We start from the raw sequence: 12812 nt of genomic DNA, 5'->3' as shown, positions 1-12812 counted from the left end.
TAACCTTGCATAAATAGTTAACGTTATCAAGATTATTACATAATGCCAATAATCGCTGATATAATATTATTCCACATAATTTTATTCCATATAATATTATTTCACATAATAGAATATTATTTAAGGCTCATCGATATAATTTGAACCAATTATTGTATCAAGTAGCCGAGGATTTGTTTTGAAAATGTTTGTCCTATTGTCTAATCATCGTCATTGTACTGACTGTAAACACGAGCCGAAGTAAATAAACCGTTACGGACATCGGCTACCTGCGAGCTTTCAACCGGTAACTCGTCCCAGTCGCTTTTAGGCTGATCTGACGTCGAGTACTTAGTGACTTGCTAATATGGAATTCATTGGTTTTATTCTGGTGATGGTTGCTACCCTGAACATCGCGGGTGCTTCCAAAATAATCCGATTGTCATCGGGATACGACATGCCAAAGGTCGCACTGGGAACTGCCACCGTAAGTAGACATACATCATAACGATTATTTTTTTCAATCACTCGAGAAGTATATTCGTTGATCGTGTATCGCTTATCTCGCACAGATCCCGGCTGAGAAAATGGAGTTGTCAATTTTCACTGCCTTGGAAAGCGGCTACAGGCACATCGACACGGCTTTTGACTATTTTAATGAAGCGGGTATCGGCAGAGCTCTGAAAAAATGGTTTGGCATAGGGGGTAAACGCGAGGAGCTTTTTATCACTTCCAAGGTATAATAATAACTCGCTGTTTTTGAGAAACTTTTAATCGTTAGAAATATCTAATTTTTTGCTTTAATGTCGTTTTTCAGCTACCGGATCGAGCCAATCGGCCCGAAAGCGTCGAGAGATACTTGAAAAAATCATTGACTGATTTAAACTTGACTTACATCGATATGTACTTGATACATAAACCATGGACAATTAAAGATACTGAAGATTTCGACTGGCACGGTAGAGCCAATAATACACCAACATTCGAAACCCCCGATATTTTGGCTGTTTGGAAGGTAACGTTCATTGAAAAATTTATCTGTTGAATATTTTTTGTACGATCGCTTATGCCTCGTCCATCTACAGGTCATGGAGAAACAAGTCAAAGACGGCCGCGTAAAATCCATCGGGCTCAGCAATTTCAACGCGTCGCAAGTTTTGCGAATTTACAACGCCGCCGAAATCAAGCCGAGCAATTTACAGGTAAGATTTTTTTATCGTTAATTACAAACTTTCCCGAGTTGCGCCGTTGATCGCCTAATTGCTAACTCTTTCAAGGTCGAATGCCATGCCTATTTTCAACAAAACGAGCTGTACCAGTTCTGCAGAGACCACAAGATCGCATTGACGGCCTATTCTCCCCTGGGATCAAGGATATTCCGTCATTATTTCCACAACGGGACTGCAAAAGATCTAATGCCTCTCGTGGAATTAGAGGTAGTCAAAGAGATAGCCCAGAGATATAACAAGAGCCCAGCACAGATCTTGCTGAGGCACCTGGTGCAAGTCGGTCGAGCCGTCACACCCAAGAGCGCCGATACTCAACGTCAACGGGAGAATCTTGACATTTTCGATTTTAGACTTGACATAAAGGACGTGTTAAGATTGAATAGTCTGGATAAAGGCGAACATGGAAGAATTTTCAATTTCGTCGCTCTCGTTCCCGGGTAATTTAAATAAAAATTAATGAATTAGCACGTTTTCCAAAGAGAGATAGAGATAAGAATAATGATAATCCTTTAATGCTTTCAGCGTTGAAAAACACCCGGAGTTTCCATTTATGGAATCCTTGGAAATGGAAAAGAAGTTGTCGTGCAAGAAAGAAAATGTCATCGAAAGAACTAATTCAGAAAACTGTGGCTAATTAATTCACGGCCACGATACGATGGAAGCTTCAATGCTCATTTAATACATGTGTATTTCAATTTACACAGTTAATCATCATGAATCTGAATAAATAATAAATGAATAATAAATAACCAATTGCATTATTATTTCGAGCCGATTGACAATTTTGTTGAAACACTAATAAAAGAAAAACATGGTGAATAAAAAAAGTTCCACGTCACAGGTTCATAATTTCATACGTGTATGCATTCGTTGATCGAATCGAAGTGCGTGTCGGCGGCGGCGGCGACTTCAAGGTGAAGATAATCAGCATCGGTAAGAAACACGAGACTCGCGATTGTTGCATTATTGCGGAAACTAGAAATCCTCACGACACTTTTTTTACACCGCAATTTCCATAGAGTAAAACTTTAAAGACGTTCAAAATAAATAAAATCACTAGTATTCTCAGATAAATAAATCATTTTTAAAATAAATATTATTTTTGAGATTCGGCCTTCAAAAGTCCTTGTTTTTTTTCGAAGTTATGGACTCGTCACGTGCCGTAAAAATTTATGTACTTTTATACCTCTTCGTTGTACATACACTTTAACTGCCACGATAAATAAGCACCAATCGACGCATCGAATCTGAAAAACCAGCACTTCGAATTTTTAATATTGGAAAAAAACTTGATTTCATTGTATCTTCCTGACACATCTTTTCTCTCTCTCTCTCTCTGCGCTTCGCGTATATAATGTTGTTAATCGCACGCAGTACAAAAGTCGAGAATCGTACGAAGGTTATTAAACTCGGGGGACCAGCAGTATCGAGCCTCATTCTCGTCTCGAACGAGGAGAGACGCGGATCTCGACTGCTATATAACGCGAAGTTTTAACAAGTGGCAGACGAGGAAAAAACACAAAACTCGGCAAAAATGTTGAAATTAATAAATATCGTTTGTTTGCTGGTGGCAATTAATTTGCAAGGGAGTTTCGCCGTTGAAAAATTAAAGTTGTCGTCAGGATATGAAATCCCGGTCGTTGGTTTGGGTACTTCTACCGTAAGTTTTATGTTTTTCCTTTTATTTATTTTTTAGTAAAATACAATAATTTTTCAAAGAAGTAGAATCATTAATTAACTAGTTATCTAATATCGTGCCATGCTAGCGCTCGATCAGAAATAATTTCCATTCGCGTTCAATTGAAAAATTAACTACATGGAAGGGTCATCGTAATCATTTCAGATAAAACTCGACAACATGGAAGAGGCAATTTTGAGCGCCTTAAACAATGGATACAGGCACATTGACACCGCCTTTTCTTACAAAAATGAGGCTGCAATCGGAAAAGCGGTGAAAAAGTGGTTAGATATGGGCAACAAACGAGAAGATTTATTCATCACCTCAAAGGTAAAAACACGATGTTTTATTAATTTTTCGTGTTAAGCGGTATATTAAAAGCTTCTTTTACACCTCTAAGCTGCCAAGCCAAGCTCATCGGCCTGAAAGTATAGAAAAGTACTTGATCCAATCGCTGAAGGATTTGGATATGGATTACGTCGATATGTATCTGATCCATACCCCATGGGCCTCCAAAGAAGGAGCCAACTTGGACGCTGTCACAGAGAACGGTAACGAAGTTTTGGACGATGTAGATCACATCGCCATGTGGAAGGTAATAATACGATCGAATCTTTGCTCGATCAGTTTTTGTAAAATTATATCGATTTTTTACAGGTCATGGAAAAACAAGTCAAGGCAGGACGCGCCAAATCCATCGGATTGAGCAACTTCAATAAATCGCAAATTGCTCGAGTATACGATAATGCAGAGATCAAGCCGAGTAATTTGCAGGTGAGTAATGCAACGATCGAGTCCCCGAGATAACATCATTGCGCGTAGACGCACATATATATTTTTTTAACTTTGTCTTTGTTGAAAATTGAAACATCGCTGAAAGTCCTTTGCTCGTCATTCGTGCAGGTCGAGTCTCACGCCTACCTGCACCAGAAGGATCTGCGCAAATTTTGCAAGGAGCGCAACATCGTCGTGACGGCTTACGCGCCGCTGGGCTCGCACGGCACGCGCTACTACACCCACGGCGGCACCAAGAAGGAGCTGCCCTCGCTGCTGACGGTGCCGCTGGTCAAGGACGAGCTCGCCCAGAAGTACAAGAGGACGCCGGCTCAGATTCTGCTGAGGCACACCGTGCAGGACGGCCTGGCCGTCATACCCAAGAGCTCCAACCCCGCCCGCCAGAAGGAGAACATCGAAATCTTCGACTTCAAGCTCGACGACGAGGACATGAAGAAGCTCGACGAGCTGGACAAGGGCAAATACGGACGAGTCTTTGACTTTCTCGCTTGGTACAAAGAGTAAGTGGAACTACGAATGTACTGTATAATTTTCTTTACCTTGGACTGACATTATTTTCTGTAATATCGTATATAATCATCTTTGCGAGAATTCAATATCTACGATAAAAATTGTTAATTATTTTCTTTTCTTTGCAGCCTCGACAAGCATCCTCAATACCCATTTGTGAGCGAGGTTCAATCGGCATAAATAATGGCCCACACTCTATGATGCACGAAGAGTCGACATGAATATTTATTTGTACAAAATGTTCTTTTATACTCAATAAATGTTATTCAGAAAAATTCGAAGCTTTTATTATTTTTGCGGCAGAAAATAATTACCTCATCGCATAATGTCCGCGAGACAAGAAGCGAGAATCGATATTAACTATATACGAATGGCAAACTTTTTCCATTCGCACAGGTGCAATTTGAGCCGCAAACGTCATGACCTTTCGCCTATGTGTTGAGGCGTTAATCGGGGTAATCGGGGTTCGTCATCGTACGCCGACACAATAATACGAGGGTAGGCCGCGAGCAGCGATGTACCTGTCGCGCACCGCGCCGCGTTGACAGCCTAAGTGTAACTTTCGATAAACTTAGAACTAATATTTACCCTAGACGCTAGTGAATGGTGCATCGACGCAAGGAGCGCAATTCGACTCTCAATATCGCCTGGAAGAAAAGGAGAAAAGAAAAGACCGAGTCGTTGGAGCCGCGCCGATGGAGATCGAGGCGGAATACTCGAAACTGACGTGGCCCATGCGAGCGGTCATGAGCTCGATCTCTTACTGGCCGGGACGAGAGCAAGAGGAGAAGGATCTCGGCAAGAGATCCTCGTGGTCGCGTCTGCTGCACAAGTGCCATCGGGGCGTCGTTAACGCGAGCATGCTCGTGCTGACCCTGGGCGGCAGCTCGGAGATCGTCCACCTCGGCCGCTCGGCCGACATCAACGATCTCATCGAGTGCTGCCTCATCGTGTCGACGGCCTATCTGGCCCTGCTGAGGGTCCTGGTGTTCGCGACGCACGCCACCTCCATGTCGAGGATCGTCGAGACGATGCGCAACGACTGGACGGACAATTACCGGGACGAGGCCGACAAGGCCCTGCTGAGAGATCGATGCCTCTGGTACTACAAGCTCGCCAGTTTCTACATCTGCAGCGTCATCTTTGCCTTCGCGTCCTTCACCATATCGCCCTACATGGAGGTTTCTCTTTTTATAATTCGCTTCGATTCTTTTTTTTTCACTCGAGTACAGCTCCGATTCTTTTTTTCAAGATAATGTTGCGCAAAGACGACGGGCCAATGTTCTTACCCTTTCGGGGTTATTATTTCTTCAATTTGAGCTCGGTGAGCAGGACCGAGTTCAACGGGATCTACCTGCTGAATTCGATGGCGGGCTTTTTCGCTTGCGGCACGATAGCCGGTGCCTCGAGCTTCAGCCTCATCGCCGCCGTCCACGGGTCTGCCAAATTCGCGATCGTGCAGAAACACTTCGAGAGCGTCGAATGGACGTCGCGCCAACAGGTGAAACGCTGCGTACGACACCATCAGGATTGCATCAAGTGCATCGAGTTGACATAAAAATAAGCGATACCGTTGCGTGCGAAATTAGAATTAAAGTTGCATTTTGTTCCGTTTTGCAGGTTCGCGGACGACGTCGAGGATAGTATCAATATTTTGGTTCTAGGTCAGTTCGTCATGAGCACGTGCCTGCTGTGCTTGGCGGGCTTTCAATTCACTACGGTATACATGAAAATGAGATGAGAATATCAATTCAGGTCGTTTGTTTGTGAAGACAATTTTTTTCCATTCAGATGTTACGAGATCGCGGGCGTTGCATGAAGTACCTGTCCTTTCTTCAGGCGGCGACCACGAACCTCTTCCTTTACAGCATAGCCGCTCAAGCGCTGCAAACTGAGGTATACCAGCTCTCGTCTAGTCTCTGTGCCCCATCGATTATTCCAACTTCTATCACAGCATATTCCAATAGTTTTGCGTTTTTCAATTTAAAGAGTCTCGAGGTCGCCGAGGCAATTTTCAGAAGCAAATGGATCGGTTCGTGCTCCTCGTACGAAATTCGGATGATCATAATGAGATCGAGAAAAGCTTGTAAGATAACTGCAGGCAAATTTTACGAATTGTCGCTCGAGTCATTTTTAAAGGTGGGAAAGTTTATACTTGAATTTAAAATTTTCTCGTTGCATACAAATATTAACTTTTACTTTTCATTTATTACAACAGGTTTTAAGCTCGTCCTTTTCCTACTTCACCGTCCTCTTCACCGCAAAATACGATGGAGTTTAAAATTTGTTTACTTAATTTTAGTTGCATTAATTTTAATTTATGTATCGTATAGAGTAAATCTCGAGAGAAATAAGTGAACGTATTGTGCGTTATAAGCCTTGAAAAGAGTGGGGTCATGAGTAATGTGTGTTGTTGGCTGAACGATGGCGCACATAGCGGATATTGTAAAATATTTGATCGCTCCAGCTATGCTAACTTTTCTCTCATATTGTTTTACGATCTAAGTTGAGTGTAATCTTCATTACTCGAGATTTACATAGTACAAAGTATTATTAATAAAAGATTATGTTTTATTGATAGTTTAATCATTTCAATTCAAAATAATTGAATTGTCGAATAACAGATCATGCCGTAAGTAAATATCGCACAGGTGGTCGAATTACATAATTACTTTATTCGCAAAACAACATACGAGCTTGAATTTTCGAGCGTGAATTTCGCAAGTTTGTCAGACGATTAACGCGTCAAATATCCATTATCAATTCTCACGACAGATATAAAAAAAAATAATACGTAAGTGGCCGCACGACGATTCTCGTTAGAACTATGAAATCGTAAACGCAGTTTATAATAGACATTAGAGGCTGTACAAAATGCGTAGCTCGGTGATATTGTGCTTCTGCTTGATCCTGATGGTAATAAATTTACCTGACGCACAATGCAACTTCGTGATGCCAAGATTTCAGCTGTCGTCCGGTTATGAAATGCCGGTCATTGGCTTGGGAACATCCGACGTGAGTATCGATACGCAAATTGAAAATCTTAAATGAAAAATGTTTAAAAGACTCGATGCAATGTAGATCAAAGACGACGAGGTAGAACAAGCTGTACTGGACGCTCTGGACAGCGGTCACAGGTACATCGATGCAGGCTACATTTACCACAAGGAAAAAGCGATTGGTCGAGCTTTGAAAAAATGGTTCGACAAGGGTGGTAAACGAAACGAACTTTTCATTTTGTCAAAGGTAATTGTGAATTTTTGAAGCACAGCCACTTCATGTACAAATGAAGAATAGTAGTTCATGTTTGTGATTAAAAAACTATTTTTCATACCAGCTGGCAAATAGCAGGAAAATCTAGAACCACTGGGTTTAATGTATCGTATACAGGCTTAATCCGGGGGGAAAAAGCTTCCCAGCACGTGCTCTGGGACTTTTATCCCAGACATATAGTAGTACTAAATCTATCTATTGCTTGCAAATTAAGCATGGGCTTTGTAGCATATAATAATAGGCATCGCGGCGCTCGCTTACGAAACATGTACCCAAATTTTTTATGCATAGAAAAAAACAACTTCTGTACCTCCACCTTACCCACTGGTTTTCCTTCTCCGCTAATAATTTATAATAATTTACTAATCATTTTTAATAATATTTATTATGTATGCAGCTGCCTCCATTTGCAAATAGCCCAGCTGGCGTTGAAAAATATCTTAGACTTACATTGCGTGATTTGGGTTTGCGTTACATCGACATGTATCTTATACATACGCCCAAAGGTATCAAAGGAGGTGATTCCTACACCATCAAAGCTAGCGACAAGGGTGAAATATTCCAAAATGTTGATCTTAATGAACTCTGGCGCGTACGTAATTGCACATAAACGTAAGTTTTGGAATTTTCACGTGAATTAAATGAGCTGCTAATTGCAGGCAATGGAAGAACAAGTAAAAAAGGGACGTACTAGGTCGATCGGATTGAGTAATTTCAATAAAGAAGAGATTTCTAAAATTTATGATAGCGCCGAAATCAAACCCAGTAACTTACAGGTAAAAAGTGATAGAGCGAAAAGTCCAACAGGTACAAGTACGATTTTTTTTTAGGTCGAGTCCAATGCATACTTGCACCAATTCGAGCTGCGCAAATTCTGCAAAGAGCACGACATCGTCATGACTGGATACTTCAGTCTTGGTTCGAGTAAAGTGCGCCACGGGATTTACGCCGGCACGGACAAAGATCTGCCCTCGCTGCTGTCTCATCCGGTGGTGAAAAAAATAGCCGACAGTCATGGCAAGAACACCGGTCAGGTACTGTACAAGCACGCCGTGCAGGACGGCGTCGTCGTCCTGCAGACCAGCACGAAGCCACACAGGATCAGGAGTAACTTGGACATCTTCGATTTCGAGCTCACCGAGGACGAGATGAAACAGCTCGATGCTTTGGACGAGGGTGAGCGAGGCCGTATTCTCCCCATCGACACTTATTACGACGTGTAAGATAAATATTTACAATTCTATACGTTGATGCTACATTGCATCTATTCTGAATTCAATTAAATCTTTTTACAGTTTACCGCTGTTTATCTTGGAAAAAGAACATCAAAGTAAATGAAATGAGATTTGAATATTTTTATATGTTACTGTAGGATTGAAGATTAATTCTTCGAAAAAATGAATTATTTTAAAGATCTTCCATTTAAAATCCAGTTGTATGATTACACGCATGAATTGAAAGATATTTGTGTATAAATATATATAAACCATAAATAAAGTAATCGATTCATGATGGAGTGTCCATAAATAAAATATAAAATCTTATTATACACTACAGTTTATTTACTCATCAAGCGATGATGAATTCGTTGATCTATATAAATAAATTGAACTAAATGTCACTAAAATAGAATAATTTTACAAATATATCTAAAGCATTCATAGTATAAAAATATATCATAAAGAGTTTCTCTAATTAAAAAATGCCTCGTTCTGGTGCTATGAGCAATTTCGTTGCTACTTATAGCTTTTTTGAAAAAGTAATTATTCTAAACCTTTCATCTGAGTTTACGATAAATATTTTTTGAATGGCTGTTACAAAACTTCTCACAACACCCGCGTTCGGTTTGTGCCGCGATTCTTTATTATTATAATTTTTTTTCTTAAGAATACAACAAACAAACATGTTTGATGCAGATCTTCGGAATTAATTTTATTTTTGATATTAATAGCGAAAAATAATTAATATAAAATTATCTTCATAGGCTCTAAAATCCTGACATCTATGACATGATGGAAAATATTGTTTCCTGCTATAATTTTATAACTGAAACTAATATCTAGGAAATGAATATGGGTGATATTTGACATTTGAAAACAAGAGTGTAAAATGATAACTGAGATTCGAAGCATGACACTAACTTTCAATAAGAGTCACACAGCACATTGATAAAAATTAAGCTCTTATGATATCACAAGAGTACTAAACATTTCATTTTACACAATTAAAATTATATTAATGGATATTAAATATCATATAATACATACAAAAATCCATGTCGCAACATAAATGTATTGATAATTAACGGTATGCAATGATTTTAATGATTTTACAACAATTTTCATTAAATGAAATTAAGAGTTTAAAACAGTCATCAAACCTTTTAATAAATTCGATACAACATCTTCCGCTGTTGGCGATGCTGCAATTCTCCTCGCTTAATCATTGCATAAATAACTTTAAGAATGGCTTGTTCGGGATATTTTTGTTTTACAAAGTCATTGATGATGTTTTTCTGTGAGACTTGAGTTCCAATGGCAAAACGTTTTTTCAAATTTTTCTCGATGCGAGTTAACATATCATGATCTTCCTCTGATATAAAACCTTCGGCACCTGCATAAAGCGATTTAATTCATTTTTAATTCAATAAATTGTAGTGATTCAAGTAAATATCATTGAGAATCGTACCAGCAAGTGATCCCGATGAAGCTGCACTAATAGTCGAAACTTGGAAAAGTCTTAGTGCTTCATCAACGTGGGTTTCGGTCGCAAATGGCAACAAACTCATTTTAGCTATTGACTCAGATATTCGAATAATAGCTTCTAATTGTCGAACGGTGAGTGGAATTGCCAGTCTTTTTTCACCTTCTTTTTCGGCTTTTCCGGCTAACGATCTCATCATAACATATCGATTTTTAAGTTTTTCGCCAGCTTCTAGTGTTAGACGAGGACCACATTTTCTAGTATTTAATTATTCAAGGATTAATACAACATTTTAATTTTATAGTATATCATTTCGCATTCCAAGATACTCACACTCTACAGTAATGGATATACTTTTTCAGCAGAGGAACCGATAATTCGCCAACAGGTGCATTAGAATCATCGACAGATTGAGCATTGGCATGCAAATTCAATACATGTTTAGCTAAAGTAATATCTTTTTCAACATTATGATCATCTTTGACGATAAATATCATATCGAAACGAGATAAAATGGTAGGCATAAAATTGATATTATCTTCGCCTTTTGAGTCCTCCCAACGACCAAAAACTGAATTGGCTGCAGCTAATACAGAGCAACGAGTATTCAGGGTTGTTGTAATACCAGCTTTTGCAATAGAAATTGTTTGTTGTTCCATAGCTTCATGAATAGCTACTCTGTCGTCCTCTCTCATTTTATCAAATTCATCGATGCAAACTACCCCACCATCAGCAAGTACCATGGCACCACCTTCCATCACAAAATTTCTCTGTAAATGAATATTAATTTAACTATGAGATTTTCAATTTTAATAAATAACTAATTGTGAACATACTGTGGATGGGTCTCTCATAACAGAAGCAGTAAGACCGGCAGCTGAACTTCCTTTTCCTGATGTATAGACACCTACTGGAGACACATTTTCCACAAATTTTAATAGTTGGGACTTTGCTGTACCAGGATCACCCAGCATAAGAACATTAATGTCTCCTCTCCTGCAAAGTCCATCGGGCATTTTCTTTCTAGATCCTCCAAAAAGTAAACAAGCTATAGCTTTTTTCATATCAACTGCTCCATAAATACTGGGAGCTATACTTCTTGTAATTCTATCGTATAAGTTTGGATCTGCTGCTAATCTTCTAAATTGTTCTTCTTCTTCAGCAGTAACTGGGGGATGAGTACCTAAAAACCATATCACAATAATGTTTTGATTCAATGCAGGTTAATAAAAAAATGAAATAAAATTTTATTCTTACCACTACCAGTGTGCTCTCCATCAATTTGTATGCCAACAACGCGAATATAGGATGACCGAATACCAACAAGAGCTTTATCTCTACCAGCATTCTTACCAGTTTTGGCAACTTTCCTGATAGAAAGTATGCCCAGAATCAAAACTCTATTTCCTGGAACCATACGGTCACACAAATAACGATCAACATAAAGTTGGGTATGTCTGGGCATTTCTCCCTGTGGTACATGTTCATGAAGCTCTTGCATTTTCAAAGTTTGAAAATCTACACACTGACATTTATCTGGCATTATAAAATATGGATCAAGAGGGCATTTGGGTCTTCCAGCTTGTTCTCTGAAATATTTTAAAATAGATTTAAGTGCTTATGATGATTATATTAAATAAAGTTATTAAATAAATACTAACGTAGTACATTGTCTTGGCATAGGATATCCTTCTAAGCCTGGTCTAATTGGAATGTTAGGAATGACATTTCTGCAAGATCTACATTGAATAGCAATCTTTGTAGCCTTGGCTCTAATTCCAGTAGCTGATATTATGATGCCAGAAATTTTTATTAATTTTGAAACTGTATCAGGCTAAAAAAATCATAATGGTCAATAGTATCAAATATTAAATGTATGTAAAATTTCATACCTTCATGCCTCTCATAGGAATACAATTGGCATCAGAATTCAACAAAATTTGAATATCTTCAACAATTTCTTCACCAATTGGTCTTGGTGTGGTAAGCTCGTCGGCAAGTTCTTTAGCAGCTTCCTCAAATACAGGCAAATACTCCGTTGGTTGTTTGTAAATCTTTTCTGCACTAGCTTCATCATAAGCAGCTAAATCTTCTAAATTGACTTCTAGAAAGAACTTCCTCTGATTATAATTCCTCTTCAAGGCATCCCTTTAAAAAAATGACACTATGAGTAAACAATAACATTAAAAATAAGAGATATTTTCCTCATTACCTATATTTAAAATTGAAATTACACTCATGAAATTGGCGGAGAAAGTCTTTAAACTTTTTTTTGAACACTTGAAGAACATGTTTACCACTCTGATCATTGTCGCCTGTATTAAAATTGTCAGAGAAAAATACTGAACCCTGGTCAAAACCTTCCATCGCCATTGTTACGGAAATTCAAATTACTATCGAGATTGTTTTATTGCTGAATTTCTTTCCAACGGAACAGTTCTATAAATTAGAATGATCTAAGATCAATTTTAATTTTTGATCGAACGTATGATCTTGCAAACAGTTACGAACGTCGAGCAACAGGCAGAATCAACTTTAAGCCTGGAACGAGTGAGCTCCCGTAAATTGCCGGCGTCTTTTTTCACAATATTTATGGCGGGAATGCACAGGTTATGCATACACGCTGATAGTATAGGCCTATGGAA

At 38.9% G+C, this 12812-nt stretch overlaps 5 protein-coding genes across 6 annotated transcripts; 4 read left to right on the top strand and 1 right to left on the bottom strand.

Annotated features, from left to right (window-relative positions):
* Positions 1-282: 282 nt before the first annotated feature.
* On the top strand, positions 283-1957 carry LOC106652249 (alcohol dehydrogenase [NADP(+)]-like). Its single transcript, XM_014371084.2, has 6 exons — positions 283-466; positions 552-716; positions 797-994; positions 1065-1181; positions 1257-1645; positions 1731-1957. The coding sequence occupies exons 1-6, from the start codon at positions 347-349 to the stop codon at positions 1840-1842; spliced, it is 1101 nt and encodes a 366-aa protein (XP_014226570.2). The 5' UTR covers positions 283-346; the 3' UTR covers positions 1843-1957.
* Positions 1958-2576: 619 nt separating this feature from the next.
* LOC106652259 (alcohol dehydrogenase [NADP(+)] B-like) lies at positions 2577-4460 on the top strand. The gene is made up of 6 exons (XM_014371104.2): positions 2577-2868; positions 3052-3216; positions 3287-3481; positions 3544-3660; positions 3790-4181; positions 4320-4460. Exons 1-6 carry the CDS (start codon positions 2743-2745, stop codon positions 4369-4371), a joined length of 1047 nt encoding a protein of 348 aa, XP_014226590.1. The 5' UTR covers positions 2577-2742; the 3' UTR covers positions 4372-4460.
* A 150-nt stretch (positions 4461-4610) lies between these two features.
* On the top strand, positions 4611-6850 carry LOC106652157 (odorant receptor 13a-like). The gene is made up of 8 exons (XM_014370952.2): positions 4611-4646; positions 4785-5372; positions 5444-5730; positions 5812-5911; positions 5983-6087; positions 6181-6330; positions 6410-6696; positions 6773-6850. The coding sequence occupies exons 1-7, from the start codon at positions 4611-4613 to the stop codon at positions 6470-6472; spliced, it is 1329 nt and encodes a 442-aa protein (XP_014226438.1). The 3' UTR covers positions 6473-6696; positions 6773-6850.
* Positions 6636-8906, top strand: LOC106652242 (alcohol dehydrogenase [NADP(+)] B-like). 2 transcript variants are annotated; one of them, XM_023459263.1, is made up of 7 exons: positions 6636-6823; positions 6967-7206; positions 7273-7437; positions 7862-8056; positions 8124-8240; positions 8295-8683; positions 8760-8906. In XM_023459263.1, exons 2-7 carry the CDS (start codon positions 7066-7068, stop codon positions 8800-8802), a joined length of 1050 nt encoding a protein of 349 aa, XP_023315031.1. In that variant the 5' UTR covers positions 6636-6823; positions 6967-7065; the 3' UTR covers positions 8803-8906. The 2 variants fall into 2 exon arrangements, with proteins under 2 accessions (XP_023315031.1, XP_014226562.1); XM_014371076.2 differs by having other exon boundaries at positions 6636-7206.
* A 97-nt stretch (positions 8907-9003) lies between these two features.
* Positions 9004-12777, bottom strand: LOC106652299 (DNA replication licensing factor Mcm5). Its single transcript, XM_014371171.2, has 9 exons — positions 12679-12777; positions 12380-12606; positions 12060-12315; positions 11829-12001; positions 11425-11756; positions 11004-11350; positions 10501-10937; positions 10153-10424; positions 9004-10077 (listed from the first exon to the last, which is right to left on the bottom strand). The coding sequence occupies exons 2-9, from the start codon at positions 12538-12540 to the stop codon at positions 9848-9850; spliced, it is 2208 nt and encodes a 735-aa protein (XP_014226657.1). The 5' UTR covers positions 12541-12606; positions 12679-12777; the 3' UTR covers positions 9004-9847.
* Between the last annotated feature and the right edge of the window lie 35 nt (positions 12778-12812).

Source organism: Trichogramma pretiosum, unplaced genomic scaffold (genome assembly GCF_000599845.2).
Source record: "Trichogramma pretiosum strain Unisexual culture from Peru unplaced genomic scaffold, Tpre_2.0 scaffold31, whole genome shotgun sequence".
Classification (NCBI taxonomy): domain Eukaryota; kingdom Metazoa; phylum Arthropoda; class Insecta; order Hymenoptera; family Trichogrammatidae; genus Trichogramma; species Trichogramma pretiosum.
The sequence above is the reverse complement of the archived record's forward strand: the minus strand, read 5'-3'. Positions and strand labels throughout refer to the sequence as shown.